General features: G+C 39.8%; 1 protein-coding gene across 2 annotated transcripts in view; it reads right to left on the bottom strand.

Annotated features, from left to right (window-relative positions):
• LOC136884979 (cytochrome b5-related protein) overlaps positions 1-17,074 on the bottom strand; it is an 83,573-nt gene that overhangs the window by 9,453 nt on the left and 57,046 nt on the right. For both annotated transcript variants that reach the window (XM_067157345.2, XM_067157346.2), the window contains exons 3-5: positions 11,012-11,403; positions 4,080-4,271; positions 379-600 (exon numbers count right to left, since the gene is read on the bottom strand). In XM_067157345.2, coding sequence (XP_067013446.1) covers positions 379-600; positions 4,080-4,271; positions 11,012-11,403 — 806 coding nt within the window. The remainder of the gene's footprint in view (positions 1-378; positions 601-4,079; positions 4,272-11,011; positions 11,404-17,074) is intronic.

The raw sequence follows: 17,074 nt of genomic DNA, 5'->3' as shown, positions 1-17,074 counted from the left end.
TTCGAATTGTCGTCTGCAGATGTTACTGTATCTATGATTCATGCGTGTGTAACCCAAAAAAGGAGTTATACAGAGAAGAAAATCGTGTCTGGTATTGCCCTGGGCATGGCCCACCTCATGAGTTTTAAGGGTTAAAGAAATATTACTCAAACTAAACTTTCAATGTATTAGGTCATGTTCAGTACATATTGAAGAGATGTTAAGTACAGAACAAACATGGCCAACCGGACACCAGTGGGATCCAAACGGACAACCTTTTGATTCAGTGTTGGATGCTCTTACCAGTTGAGCTATGGTGGCCTAGTTCATACTTGTTCTGTTGAAAAGGATCTAAGGTACCGCCATCACAAATATAGACTACGTGTAAGTTGCCCGTACCTGGGTGCGTCTCCGTCATGAAATATCTCTGGATGATGATGGGCTGCATTCAGTCCTATGCACCCAAAGCAAAAACTGGCGACAGTGATTATCCACAACCACATGATGATGGATTCCCTCACGCTGCAGACGCCGTACGAGTATATGACCAGTGGGTAGATGAGAGGAATGAAGTCTTCCTTCCTTGGACCCTTCATGTGGCCCTTCAGATACAGAGTAATCCTGTCGAACAGGAAGAAATAATGTGATCAGGAAGTTCATGCTTTGATATAGTAGATACGATAAAGTTCATAGGGTTAGCAGTATAATATCACCAAGAAGAGAGACTCGCATTGGAAAAGAATTATAATTATAATGGCAATAATTTCACTTGATCAATACTGCAAGTACAATGTATTTACATTAAAAATAGACCATTTGCAGGACCAGTTTCGATCTAAAATCGATCATCCTCAACTGCTTGAGAAGATAAGATAAAATAACATATAGAAATCGTTGAACATCTCTTAATCTAAGAATGTAGTTTTAAAAAACATAGTAAATAACTTTTTTTTCTTTTTTCTTTACATTGCACTGACACAGGAAAGGCCTAGGAATGGGAAGAAAGCGGCCGTGTGAAAATGGGAAACCACGGAGAACCATCTTCAGCGCTGCCGACAGTGGGGTTTGAACCCACTATCTCCCGGAATTGAGCTGTAAACAATATTGATAACAGGTTAAAATCAATAAAATTTTATTGTCATGTTCATAGATGCCTTATAAGGTTTGTTACATTTTTGTGTTGGAGTTCTATAGCTTCTTCATGATTGGTATGTTCCTAATGGAACACTTCATATCATGTGTAATGCCGGCAAAGTGCAAACTTGTCGAATAATGTAATGAGGTACGTTACTAGTGCTAGCAGGGCTGTCCTGAAGCTAAAATGGATTAAATTGGCATTGTTTACCCTTCTAGATTGGTATGCATTGGCTTACAGAGATTGGTTGTCGTGTTCTATTAATGTAAGTTTTCTTGCTGTTTACAAGGCTTGTTTTTTAAGTAAGGGACGTTTGGAAATAACTATACAACGAAAGAAGATTTTCAAACACCACATTTATTTGCAGATTTTACATACTTTACTCTATTTTTCAACATAGCCACCAAGTTTGTTTAAACACTTGTCATACCTTACAACTAAGTTTTGAATACCCACTTCGTAGAAACTTGCCGCTTACTCCGATAACCAAGAGTTCATAGCCGTTTTCACTTCGTCATCATCATTGTAATGGTTGCCGCTGAGGTGATGTTTGAGGTGGCGGAACAGATGGTAATTGCTCGGCGCAAGGTCAGGACTGCAGGGTGGGTGGTCTAAAACTTCCCAGCCAAAAGTGTCCAACAAACCTCAGGTCTGAGTTGCAGTGTGAGGCCTTGCATTGCCATGGAAAAGGACAATTCCCTTTGTCAGCATGCCACGTCTTTTGGCATTGCTCTGCGTAGCTTTCTCAAGGTTTGGCAGGAGGTTTCCACATTGATAGTAGTTCCTTATTGCATGAAATCGACCAACAAAATACCATGCCTATCCCAAAACACGGACGCTGTGATCTTGCGCTGGGACAGAGTCTGTTTGACCTTCACCTTTACAGGTTAATGTGTGTGTCTCCATTCCATGCTCTGTTGCTTTGATTCGGGCGTGAATTGCGAAACCCATGTTGCGTCTCCTGTTACAATCTGACTCAACATGTCGTCACCTTGTTCGGCATAACAGGTCAAAACATCATCGAACATTCAAATCTTATGTTTTTGTGGTCCTCCGTTAAGGACCCAACGGGAGCACAGTTTCCTAAAGTTTAGGTTTTCAGAAACAATTTTGTAAAGCGCTGACCTAGACACATCAGGAAAGGCGTTTGAGAGAGCTGTTATTGTGAAGCGTCTATCCTCATGAATCTTCACTTCAACTGAAGGCACCAAATCGTCTGTGATCAGTGATGGGCGATCGGTGCAGGCCTCGTCGTGGACGTTGTCATGGCCATCTTTGAAGTCTCGTACCCACTTATGCACTTTGCCTTCACTCATAGCATTAGCACCATACACTTTGCAAATCTGTCAGTGAATGTCTCCAGCAGACAGGTTCCTTGCACAACAAAACCCGTATCACTGGCCGAACCTTGTACGGGGCGGTCGAGTTGATAATCTTGAACGTTTGAGCAAGCACAAAGCAGAACCGTACAGGTTAGCAAAAGAGCTGCAACTGAGCACCGTTGTTCCCGAGGCATGTCGGCACACGGTGCACATGCGTGAACTACCAGCGTCTACAACAAAACGGCCCTTACTTAACACTAGAACCGCCGGATTGTGTTATGACTTTGTGCCTGACAGTGTATACAAGCTAGCTCATTTAACCGTTCTTCGCATTTCATAAACATTATAAGACTTTGCCTAACACTGCGTGTGCCATACTGTCGTTCAGAAAATTACGCACTGTTTCTTTTAAGTGACTTACATTTTACTTCTTCTAAATTTTACAGTGTCTACCCCCGTCATTTTTATATCGCCTCTTCCACTGATCCGGAGTGAACTTGATCCTTTCTTTTCTTTTTCCTATGCATTGTTTTTCATGTTTTAATCGGCTGATGATGACCTGGACTAGGGGCGAAACCGGTACCACTTCTACTTATTATTAAATAAGAATGTAATCACTACATTTCTTATTCTTTTGTATTGAATAGGTTGAACCTCTTTATTTATTATTTCAATTTTAACTGTGATACTTTTCAATACGAACAATGAAATTTTTATCTTTAAATCACAGTAGCCCGTCGAGCATCCAGTATGGTTCTGCGAAGGCGACGTGATGTCCATTCCCATGCGGCAGTTTACGTGGGTGGTAACATTCCCTCTGCGATATTGAAGATCCACCCTCGACACTGTTGACCTCGGAAACCCGAATTCGCATGTTGTAATCTCCGCAATGCTATGACCCATGCGCCGATGATCATCCCACGTTCAAAGTCGGTTAACTCACGACGTGTTGCCATCTTCACGACACTGGTGTCTACGACAGGCTGCTCAGTTACACTGCAGCTAGCCACAATGCTCAGGGGTCATACACGGCACATTTTCTAATGGAACACCCCTTCCCGTGACTTTTGGCCACTCAGGGTGTGTGTGTGTGTATATATATATACATACACACCATGTACCCAGAACAAAAACACTTCACATCCGAAAGAAGCATATTATCAGTATTTAATGAGGTTTTCAGGATTTTAAAGTTGCTTTTATTGTCTGTGTCATTTTTTGTATGTTTTTAGCTGAAGATGTCTCGAGAAAGAGGCAAAACATGTTTTTTAAGTGTTAGTTGTAAATGAATACAAGATAAAAAACAAGTATTGAAAGGTGGAGACTACCTCTAATCAAAGTTGACTGATAATCCATTATGATTTCTAACCCAGTTTACTTGTGGGTTTATATTTTTCAAAAATTACTCCTTTAATTTTTCTAACCTATATAAACAAATATTAAAGTAATAAACCAAACAATACTGCACATGGAACAATTTCAAAATGGACAAAAATTGTTTTTAAAAACTATCATTTTTGGAAATACTTCTTTTGTTAAGGCAAAATTTTCTACCTACGTTCCTTAATTAGAGCCACATTAATCAACTCACACAAACTGGACTGAAATTACTGGAAACGCAATTTTCAGTGGGGTCACAATACCTTATAAGAAGCTGCACAGGGAACATGGTTGCATAAAGGATGGGACTGTAGACCAACGGGCCATAGCGGGACAACAGACTCTTGTCCGGACGTGGCAGCCACTGCAGTATGGGTTCCCACATGGAGATCTCCAGGTCCAACAGCGAGTTGGGATACAGGTGATGACTTAGAGCATGACTAATTCTCCACTCCCTACGGCAAAAAGAAAAGAATCACAAGTAAATATCATAGTCATAGAAAAATAAACCCATGGTACTACAAGCCCTGATTGACCTTGCCCTACCCAGCGATTGCTGCTCAGCCCGAAAGCCTGCAGATTACGAGTTGATGCATGGTCAGCATGACAAAATCTCCTCTAGGCTATTTTTCTTGGCTTTCTGAACCGGGGACACTATCCCTGTGTCAGATAACTCCTATATTGTTCTATCAATCACTACTGATCTATATTTAGGGCAGTCGCCCAGGTGGCAGGTTCCCTGCCTGTTGTTTGCCTAGTCTTTTCTTAAATAATTGCAAAGAATTTGGAAATTTATTGAACATCTCCCTTGGTAAGTTATTCCAGTCCCTAATTCCCCTTCCTATAAATGAATATTTGCCCCAATTTGTCCTTTTGAATTCCAACATTACCTTCATACTGTGATCTTTCCTACTTGTAAAGATTTATTCTTCTACAAATGTCGTTTCACACCATTTCTCCGCTTACAGCTCAGAACATACCACGTAGACGAGCAGCTCGTCTTCTTTCTCTCAGTTCTTCCCAGCCCAAACTTCACAACATTTTTGTAACGCTACTCTTTTGTCGGAAATCACCCAGAACAAATCGAGCTGCTTTTCTTTGGATTTTTTCTAGTTCTTGAATCAAGTAATCCTGATGAGGGTCCCATACACTGGAGCCATACTCTAGTTGGGGTCTTACCAGAGACTTATATGCCCTCTCCTTTTACATCCTTACTACAACCCCTAAACACCCTCATAACCATGTGCAGAGATCTGTACCCTTTTAATAAATTGTACCCTTTATTTACAATCCCATTTATGTGATTACCCCAATGAAGATCTTTCCTTATATTAACACCCAGATACTTACAATGATCCCCAAAAGGAACTTTCACCCCATCAACGCAGTAATTTAAACTGAGAGGACTTTTCCTATTTGTGAAACTCACAAGCTGACTTTTAACCCCGTTTATCATCATACCATTGCCTACTGTCCATCTCACAACATTATCGAGGTCATTTTGCAGTTGCTCACAATCTTGTAACTTATTTATTACTCTATACAGAATAACATCATCTGCAAAAAGCCTTACCTCTGATTCTACTCCTTTACTCATATCATTTATATAGATAAGAAAACATAAAGTTCCAATAATACTGCCTTGAGGAATTCCCCTCTTAATTATTACAGGGTCAGATAAAACTTCGCCTACTCTAATTCTCCGAGATCTATTTTCTAGAAATATAGCAACCCATTCAGTCACTCTTTTGTCTAGTCCAATTGCACTCAATTTTGCCAGTAATCTTCCATGATCCACCCTGTCAAATGCTTTAGACAGGTCAATTGCGATACAGTCCATTTGACCTCCTGAATCCAGATATCTTCTATATCATGCTGGTATCCTACAAGTTGAGCTTCAGTGGAATAACCTTTCCTAAAACCGAACTGCCTTCTATCGAACGAGTTATTAATTTCGCAAACATGTCTAGTATAATTAGAAAGAATGCCTTCCCAAAGCTTACATGCAATGCATGTCAAACTTACTGGCCTGTATTTTTCAGCTTTATGCCTATTACCCATTCCTTTATACACAGGGGCTACTATAGCAACTCTCCATTCATCTGGTATAGCTCCTTCAACCAAACAATAATCAAATAAGTACTTCAGATATGGTACTATATCCCAACCCATTGTCTTTAGTATATCCCCAGAAATCTTATCAATTCCAGCCGCTTTTCTAGTTTTCAACTCTTGTATCTTATTGTAAATGTCATTGTTATCATATGTAAATTTTAATACTTCTTTAGCATTATTCACTTCCGCTATCTGGACATTATCCTTGTAACCAACAATCTTTACATACTGCTGGCTGAATACTTCTGCCTTTTGAAGATCCTCACATACACACTCTCCTTGTTAATTAATTATTCCTGGAATGTCCTTCTTGGAACCTGTTTCTGCCTTAAAGTACCTATACATACCCTTCCATTGTTCACTAAAATTTGTATGACTGCCAATTATGCTTGCCATCATGTTATCCTTAGCTGCCTTCTTTGCTAGATTCAATTTCCTAGTAAGTTCCTTCAATTTTCTCCTTACTTCCACAGCTATTTCTAGCTCTATTTCTTTCCAATCTGCACCTCCTTCTTAGTCTCTTTATTTCTCTATTATAATTAGGTGGGCCTTTACCATTCCTTACCATCTTTAAAGGTACAAACCTGTTTTCACATTCCTGAACAATTTCTTTAAACCCATCCCAGAGTCTGTTTACATTTATATTTACAGTTTTCCACCGAACATAGTTACTTTTTAAAAACTGCCCCATGCCTGCTTTATCAGCCATATGGTAATGCCTAACAATCCTACTTTTAAGACCTTCCTTTCTATCACATTTATTTTTAACTACGACAAAAACAGCTCCGTGATCACTAATACCATCTATTACCTTGGTTTCTCTATAGAGCTCATCTGGTTTTATCAGCACCACGTCCAGGATATTTTTCCCTCTAGTTGGTTCCGTCACTTTCTGAATCAGCTGTCCTTCCCATATTAGCTTATTTGCCATTTGTTGGTCATGCTTCCTGTCGTTCGCATTACCTTCCCAATTGATATTTGGTAAATTCAGATCTCCCGCTACAATCTCATTCCTTTCCATATCGTTTCCCACATGGCTGATTATCTTATCAAATAATTCTGAATCTGTGTCAGCGCTACCCTTTCCCGGTATGTACACTCCAAAGACATCAAGTTGCCTATTATCTTTAGAAATGAGCCTTACACCTAGAATTTCATGTTTCTCATCTTCAACTTTTTCGTAGCTTACAAATTCTTCTTTCACCAGAATGAATACTTCCCCTCCAACCATTCCTATCCTATCTCTACAATACACACTCCAGCTGGAACAATAAGTTAATTTATTGAATTCACCACCTAATCAATACAATAAGTTTTGTCTTAGTTGATTTACTTTGGCATGTTCACTAAAATGGTACATGTTTCGCCTTGAATTTAGGCATCATCAGCCATTATCTTAACCTTAAAATAGAATCAGGCACCTGATTTACATATACATGAAATAAAACAATTTTTTTTTAAAAACCTTGGAGAGACTTGAACTAAAATTAACATATGGTAAGAGACTTGTAATGAAGTATTATGAACAAGAAATAGGATTGCTAAAAAATTATGTTGGCCGACCAGTGGTTACAACGAAAATGGCGATAAAAATCGGATTTAATAAATAATGTAGAATAAAATAATAATGAGATATGGTCAAGTGACCAGCAATTATTTGTTTACAAGAGATAAGTCGAAAGTCAATGGCATATGGTGATGTGGTTCAGTTTGATAAAAAAATACGAAGTTGAAGTTGAAGAAGGATGTTTAAATAGGACCTTTATGGACCATCTCAATTTGATGCAATGCTGCAATGATGTTAAGAATGTGGGTTGTTTGACATTCTAGTCGAAACAGAAGTGTGACATAACAGACTGTTGCTTTGTTCATTTTAATTATAATAGAAGCCTTCTAATGTCAATATCACTACTACTTTCACCAATTGTATATTTCCTCACTCACTGTAACATCTTTAAAACCAACTTCATTACAAGTCTCTTACATTATGTTAATTTTAGTTCAAGTCTCTCCAAGGTTTTTTAAAAAAAATTTGTTTTATTTCATGTATATGTAACATATGTATATGTCACACTTCCGTTTCATTTCACATTTCAGCATGATTTAACAAGCACCACGAGATCATCTCATTTATTACTTTGATTGATGTTGGAACACCATCTAGCAGTTCTCCATCAGCTGTTGGTTATTTACAGCGGTGTCCAGTGACTCGCATACGGCTAACACCACTCAAATAGATTTGGTGATGGACTATGGGATGAACATGTACCAGTTCCCGTTTACAATTGAATTAGTAATGATTAGCAGTGTTAGAACTAACAGTTCTGTGAATATTAATACATGAAAGAGTCTCTATGATGAGCATACTCAAGATGCACAAATTTAGAACCTAGTTATTTTCAAATTTACTCATAATTTCATCCCAGTTTTTAATCTCAGTTTGTATATATTTGTTTTATTTGTTTTATGTCAATTGTGTGCATGTACATTTGTTTAGTTATTAGATGTTCTACATTAAGACTGAAGATGGCCAGCTCCGACCCAAACTAGGCCCTAATTAATGTAATTTAGAATATTGCATATTATAGTATTGGAAGATGGTCCATTACAACATTAATTTAATAATTATATTGTAATTACAATTCAATACGGATCAGAACCATGAAGTTTATATCCTATGATAGAAAATAAAACTAAGGGAATTAAGAGTAGGTGATCCTGTAAATCAGGGTCTCCCAAATGCCCAAAGTCTCACGCGTGCAAACTGAGGCTCAGAGGTTCTCTGCACTGTGCATCAGTCCGACTTGGCTCAGTTTGGACCAGAGTTTTGTCTTGGGACGACTCGGCTCAGTTCAATTCTGCTGAATTGGCGAAGCGCTACAGAGCAAGTGAAGATGGGGGAGACAAGTGTAGGGAAAGAGAAACCAGCGCTATTGCTTAAAATCGAGAAGTGGGGGTCTGCACTCTGGTCAACCTAGCGAAATCGTTTTTGCACTTTGCGCCATGCAATGCACCCTGAGAGGCCCTGCTGAAAATGATTAAGAGGAGAGTTCCTCAATGCAGTATACAAAGTTTTCTTGTTTCTATGTTGTTGTTTATTTTATTCATTTTTTTAAAAATATAACTTGGCTTTCATACAATAAATAACTTGAGAGTTATTACTTCAAGATAGGCATGAAATAGACTACCTAATGTCAAGAGTTTTAATTTATTTCAATATTGTATCATAATACACATGTACAGTAAAACCCCAATTATCAGTGAGTGTCAAGATTTTTTAAAAATACAAACCTCAAATGCCTCTTAATGTTACTGTGCTGATACAACCTATGAACCAGGGAGTCATTGTAACCATAAAGAGAACATACAGAACAAAGCTGTTACTCTCAAAAGTCAAAGAAGGCTACAATCTAATTTTGGATAGCATATACGATATTGCGTCTGCATGGGATTACATCAGACCATCAACCCTTGTTAAATCGTGGAGAAAGCTCTTTCCAAGTATCGTAACAAATGTCAACCAAAACATCTGTGAAGAAGAGAATGAAGTCGTGCCGACCGTTAAACTTGTTGACCTCTAGTGACCTCCACTCCGGGCGGTGAGAATGTCGACGAAGAGAACATAGAAGAGTGGCTGGAAAGCGGCGCAAGTGAGCCGGGGTTTGAACGACTGACTGACGTAGAGATAACAAAGAAAGCAATCGGAGTGAACAAGAACAAAGAAGAACAAAGTGAAAGCGAAGCCTGTGCGGATGACACACGAAACTGCTTTGCAGTACACATGCATTGCTTCAATATTTAGAGGAACAAGACGACGATGCACATCTTGCAGAAAGACTCATGTTGAGGAAAGTACAATTCCGGAATAAAGGAAAGGTGTTTCCCAAGCATGAAGAAAAAAACGAGTGACTGATTTTTTAAAAAAGGCATAACCGGACACTTTTTATTAACAGTATTGTTTTTCTTTACTATTCTTTAGTTTAGTGATTTAGGCGTAGAGAAAAGGTTTCTGCTGTACTGTACATATTTTAAAAGTTTTACATATTATGTTTTTTGTACAATAAAACATACTTGAAACACCAGCCATTCACCTTGACATTGGCAAACAAATTAAGATTGTGAATAAGTTCAAATATCTTGGGGAAGTTATAACCTGGAACACAAAAGAGAAAACATTGAATCACCTGGCCAATGTATTAATGCTAAATTTCAACATTACAATACAATTGTAAAACCCAAACAAATTATGCTAGTAAAACACTCTTCAAGATGAACACGAAATCAACAACCGATAAATTGCTGAAAGTAGATAGAAGAATTATCAGGACAGTCATCAATAAGAAACACCAAGTTGATGGCCAGGGGAGATCATTACTTAATGAAGTGGTATATCGTGAAAGCAAATCAATAATAGAAACAATGCGGAAAAGTAGAATTGCCTTTGTCATGTATTCAGACAGCCAGAAATCTGACTAGTGAAGCAGTTGTTTAGTTACTTCTGGAAAAATAAAACGGAGAACACTTGGTTCACTGAGATCGTGAATGATTTAGAAGAATTAAATTATCAATGCTCCAAATTGAAGGTAGAGAAGAGAAGAAGATTCTAAGGTATAAACACTTACGATTCAAACTCATAACATTTGAACTAAGGAAGTACACCATTACTGACAACTAAAGGGCAGCCAGGTCCGACAGGATGAAGAAGTTTTGGGAGCAGAAGAAGAAGAAGATGAAAAGCTGACTCTATTTAATACTGTTAGACTTTAATGTATAAGACTGATTAAAGTGCTCCAAAAGAAAAACATACCGGTACTTTTTATGCTGAAATATTCATTTTTGTGTTTACACCTCATTTTTAGTCTTTTATTGGGTTATTCACAATTTTCACTATCTGCATTACCCTTACCACTCAATTCTGCAGTTAATCAGAGCTTTGCTGTAGTTAGTAAATGTAAAACATCAGGCTCTTTTACAGGAATTTTACTGAACTGGCCAGTACAATATTCCACTTGAATCTGGGACAATCCTGATTTTCTGGGATGTATGGCTACCCCAGTATCTAAGATAAATGATAGCTCACCTGGAGGACATGAAGCTCAAGTCAAAATAGTACATGCGCAGGTTGTCCTTCTGGTGGAAGAAGTTATGCGCAGAGATGACGGTGAGGGTGAGGAGAAACCCAGACAGTGCTCCGAGAGAGTAGCTCCACATTGCTCCGGCCATGATAGCGGTGGCAAGGGAGCCTGTCAACAGAGCGTCCGCCGACACTATAGATCTCCTTGTTGGTCCCGTTACCTGCCCCTTCAGTGCCTCGCGAACCCGACTCTTGAGTGTGCGATAAAATCCGTCGGGCTCGAAGGTGTACGGGGAGTTACGTTTGGTAGTGGCGGGACGAACGTGGAAGTTTGGCAACAGACGCTCCGCTAGGAAGGAGATGTGGTGGGCCTCAAAAGCTTCTGTTATATCTGTACCCTGTAAAAAAAGAAATGTAAGTATCGTCGAAACTCTGTATATTATTTATTCAAAATATGATTGGACTTGGGCAAGGCATTGCTAGTGTTAGTTTAGTGTGGTGGGTAGAGGACGGTGCATATTGGTAGGTGTGTTAGTTACTAAACGTTGAACCCAAATTTTCCCACTGGGGCAAAACTCTAGCAACCAAGAATAAGTTAAATGGAAAATTTATAATTTCTAATGAAAATCCACAGCCTGTTTCCAGTCATTCGACCGGGTCAGGAATGGAATGAATGAAGCCCCCATCTAGCTGCAAGGATAGGAATTGTGCCGGCTGACGAAGCCTGTCGCACTCCTCTGGGGCGCAGATCAATTACTGACAAATGAAATTATATTGGAGAGTGTTGCTGGAATGAAAGATGACAGGGAAAACCGGTGCACCCTGAGAAAAATCTGTTCCACCACCACTTTTTCCAGCACAAATCTCACCTGGATTGACCGGGATTTAAATCACAGAACCCAGCAGTGAGAGGCCGGCGCGCTGTCACCTGAGCCACGGAGGCTCTTATAATTTCTGATAATGGACCGATTATATTGAAATTATGAATTTATTCATTCAGGACAAATTTTCAAGTTCCCTATGGGAATCAAAATCTACGAGGGTGAATCAAATACAGTGGAACCTTGGATTGCGAGCATAATTCGTTCTGGCAACATGCTTGTAATCCAAAGTGCTCGTATATCAAAGCAAATTTTCCCATAAGAAACAATCGAAACGCGGATGATTCGTCCACAACACAAAAATATTTATTTGCATAACATTTCTAAAACAAAATATAACCTAAAACAAATTAAACTGCACTTTTCTTTACAATAGAATTATTGTTGATGTGAGGGAGACGAGAGATGACATGAGAAGAATTACTGTGTAGCACGAATTTCACCAACGGAATCACGGCTGTCTGTTAGCTCACTGGAATTGTTTTCTTTTCGTGCAACGTTTACAAGGAACCTGTACAATGACTGTTGCTATTGCCTCTTTCTGAAGATTTCACGAACATGTGACATTGGATTGTCATTGAACAGATTCATCACTCGCACTGCTACAGCCTTATTCGGGTGGTGTTTTTCTACAAAACTTTACACCGTTTCCCACATTTTGCACTTTTCCCGAATCTCAGTTGAAATGAGAGATTCCATTGACTTTTCCTCCTCCTCTTCCCCAGACGAGATCTTCTCCATAACCTCCTCCTGTTGTTCATGATGCAGCTCCATCAGTTTGTTGGTGGTGAGTTCCTGGCTATGTTCTTCCACCAGCTTTTGAATGTCCACGTCATTCACCTCCAGCCCTAAGGACACAATGTCATCAACAATCGGTGACTCATTGTCACCAACAATCCCCTCAAAGTCACATCCAAGAACACAGTCAGGCCACAGCTTCTCCCAAGCGGAAGTAAGAGTTCTCTTAATGACCCCATCCCAGGCTTTATCGATGACCTTCAGGCAGTTCACGATGTAGAAATGATTTCTCCAAAACTCTCGGAGGGTAAGGTTTGTTCCTTCGGTCACTTCCAAGCATTGCTGAAATAGTGCTTTGTGTATAGTTTCTTGAAGTTCGAAATGATGTGCTGATCCATAGGCTGGAGAAGTGAAGTAGTGTTGGGAGGCAGGAATCTAACCTTAATGAACTTGTATTTCTCCAGTAAGTCGTCCTCAAGGCCTGAAGGATGAGCAAGAGTATTGTCCATAACCAGCAAGACTTTGAGCGGCAGATTAATTTCTGAAAGGTATTTCTTCACTACAGGACCAAAGACCTCATTCATCCATTCAAAAAAAAAAAAAAATATGAGTGACCCAAGCTTTAGCGTTAGACCTCCACATAACATTTAACTGGCTCTTCTGCACCTTGCATTTCTTGAAGGCTCATAGATTCTCAGAATGATACACAAGCAGGGGTTTTTACTTTTAAATCCCTGCTTGCATTAGCACACAATAACAGGGTTAAATGATCTTTCATGGGCTTGTAACCGGGCATTGAATTCTCTCCTGCTGTAATGTAGGTCCTTCGGCATCTTTTTCCAAATAAGCCCCATTTCATCACTGTTAAAAACTTGCTGTGGGAGGTTGTCTCGGTAACAATGAGCTTTGGAACTCAGTAGTGAATGCCTCAGCTGCCTTAGCATCCGAACGGGAAGCTTCACCATGCCTCACAACACTATGGATGCCACATCTCCTCTTACAGTTATCAAAACATCCTCTGCTGGCCTTGAAGCATTCTTCGATTTCTGTTGACGTACGTGTACTACATGGTAATTTACTTACTAGGTCGGCGTACAATGTCTTTGCCTTTTCGCAGATTAAAATTCTCAGTCACAGTATTGCCTGCTAGTTGCTTATCCTTTATCCAAACGAGAAGCAACTTTTTTACATCTTCCAGAACACGTGGCCATTGCTTTGATACTCTTGTGACTCCTTTTGCTGCATCTCCCCCTTTTATTTCTTCTTTCTTCTTTAATATTGTGCAAATCCTTGATGTAGACTTATAAAATCTTGTGATATCAGCCACTCGCATACCTTGTTCATGCTTTTCGATCATATCCTTCTTAACTTCCATGGTAATCATCTCCTTCTGACGGAATTCCTTTTTAGCCTTCTTTATGTTCACTAGGCCCATTGTTGCAGAACAGCTATGACACCAATGAAAGAAACAAAACATGTACACTCGTACGGTGTTGACTATGCGAGCGAGGCACGCCAACTGAAGTCCAGCACGGGAGATGATTACACACACTCGCCCAGGAAAGAGAGAGGCAGGGGGAGAGGGGAAAACCTAGGCAGACGTGACGCTCGTATTGCGGAACCTCATTCGCTTATCAAGTTACAATTTATTTAAAATGTTGCTAGTGGCTTTACATCGCACCGACACAGATAGGTTTTATGGCGATGATGGGATAGGAAAGGCCTAGGAGTTGGAAGGAAGCAGCCATGGCCTTAATTAAGGTACAGCCCCAGCATTTGCCTGGTGTGAAAATAAGAAACCATGGAAATCCATCTTCAGGGCTGCTGACAGTGGGATTTGAACCCACTATCTCCCGGGTGCAAGCTCACAGCCGCGCGCCTCTAACCGCACGACCAACTCGCCCAGTATTTAAAATGTTTAATTGTCTTGCAAAACACTCGTAGACCAAGTTACTCGCATTCTGAGGTTTCACTGTATAAACCTGAATTATTCTTCACAATTTTATTGTATCTACCAACAAACATAAAAGAAGCACCTCATTTTTCTACATAGTCTCCCGAATTTGACACACATTTTTGCCATTGAAGTGGCAACTTTCTAATGCCAACCTCGTGGATAGAAAAACATGTACAGGCAGTTGCGCACATACTCCTCTACCACTGCAATGTCATGTAATCATTTTCCTCCCAGTTCTTCTTTCAGTGGTCCAAACAAATGGATTTTTGTTAATATGCCTTCCTGGTGATTTTTGTTAATACGCCTTCCTGGTGCAAATTTTTTGTTCCTGGGTGAGGAGGCGAGGAAACCACCTGGTAGACAATTTCCGAAGGTTGAGTTCATCACTGATGATGGCCTGAACACTTCCAAACCTTATTCGTAAAAGTGAAGCAATATCAGAAATGTTTATGCTCCGATCTTCTTCAATAAGGTAATGTACAGCACAAATGTTGTCTGCAGTGATGCTCGTCCATAGTCATCTTTGGTGGGGCTCATTTTCCACTGCTTCCCGTCCTGCCAAAAATTGTTTGTGCCATTCATACACCTCGGTCTTGGAAAGAGTAGCTTCCCCAAACTGTGCACGCAGCCTTCTCAAAATTTCCAAGGATTTTGTGCCTTCTTGATGATGATGATGATGATGATGCGCTGCGCAACAGATGGGTGTACCTCTTGCTCGCTCATTGCACACTGAAGTGGGCTGTCGCTCTGCAGTGTGTGACGCATCAAGACCCCTACTTCGGACATCCCCAACATCTTCTCAAAGCCACACCCATTTCCGTTTGCTACCAGAGCCGCTAATTTAAAATGCTGGTTTATAGTTTATGCACCCTTGTCCATCAGAGGGCAATGAGCCGAGCAGCGAGCATGTCAATGGACCTGGTACAGTCATCACACAAGTGTAACGTTACCAACAGAACAAGATGAATGTATGAGGCTGCAAATGCAGAAACAATAGGATGAGTTTAGAAGAGAATGTGTGTTGATCGTTCAGTGGCTAGCGATGGTAGAGCAAGGACCAAGAACCGATCTACTGACCAACTGAGCAGTCATAGTTGGAGTCATCCATGCAAAGTGTTCTTTCAACAGCATGTATATGATGAGAGGAGGATCTACAGGTAAATGTGGCAGTTAACCATGATTTACTCCGTGTTCTCTGTGTGCACACCATCATTTTCATGGCACAGTATTATTTGCCTCCTGGAGTAATGTGAAATTCTCTGCAGCATTGCTGGTGTGATAGAAGCAAATGCATTCCAAATAATGCGAGGTTCTCGGTTGTCTGTGTGGGCAACTTTTCTTTGATGTGTCCCCAAAACACATTATCACAGGATCACTATCATCCCTTCCATTTATCCTCTCTGATTAGTGTTATATAGAGGATGGTTGCCTAGTTGTACATCCTCTTAAAACAATAATCACCACCACCACCTCAGGTGCTCCTTGCTAATAGTGTCCATTGCTCAATGGTAATAATAATAATAATAATCTGGCCTCAGCTACCGTGTGCAAACATTTCAATTTGATGCCATCTGGCTGTCTGCTCATCAATTTCGACGTTCCGTTTTACTCTAGGCCTTCTAGATGGCAGACCGAGTAAACTGAAACTCTCTTGGGTGTCTATGGCTGAGATTTAATGAATGTTGTTGGGTAAAGACCAAATGTGTCACCAAAGATCTTTTACATGCCGACATCGTACGGCATGGAGTATTGAATGGACTTTTTCCGCCCTTCAAAAATCTGACTACCCACTATCTTGCGATCCGGAGGCTGACACTTTATCACACACATGGGAAGAGCACCTGAGAGACAGAGCAGTGTGGCTCTGGAATCGTGCTCTGAATTAGGCATTTAAAGTTAAAAACTTCATAATTGTTCTGTACTGAACTGAGAATCACAATACTAAAAAGAAAGTACTGTATAGAGGTTCCACCTTTTCAATACACTGTTATTAAGTTGTACCAATATTAAGTTACAACATGTTAACTTTGGGACCAGTTTTGACACATTTAAAGTGCCATCATCATCCAATTATGAGAACTGGGCAAAACGACTAAATCATAAACACACATAACAAATATAAGACGTTATTCACAGTCAAAAGGATGTACACAGAAATATCAACACTTTTTATGAAGAAGTAAATTCAGTTGAAGTTTGTTTGTAACGTGACAGTCTTATATATTCCTGTCGTGCTGTAATCACGTAAAAGATGTTAAATTGATGGTAAATAATGAGTTAAAAAGCTTGATCCAACATAAAATCTTGAGGAATGACTCGTTAAAAGATTGATCTTGAGAGAAGCAGTTTGAGTACAGTTTATGCTAAGCAAGGTGTTATAAGGCATTTGTTTCATCGGCACATTGAAGAGTGGAAAGCAACATACATGAAGTCCTAGGATACAGTGTAGGACTTAAGTTCCTCAGTTCGATGTGGATATATGAAGCCCAAAGA

Source organism: Anabrus simplex, chromosome 13 (genome assembly GCF_040414725.1).
Source record: "Anabrus simplex isolate iqAnaSimp1 chromosome 13, ASM4041472v1, whole genome shotgun sequence".
In the NCBI taxonomy this organism is placed as follows: Eukaryota; Metazoa; Arthropoda; class Insecta; order Orthoptera; family Tettigoniidae; genus Anabrus; species Anabrus simplex.
The sequence above is the reverse complement of the archived record's forward strand: the minus strand, read 5'-3'. Positions and strand labels throughout refer to the sequence as shown.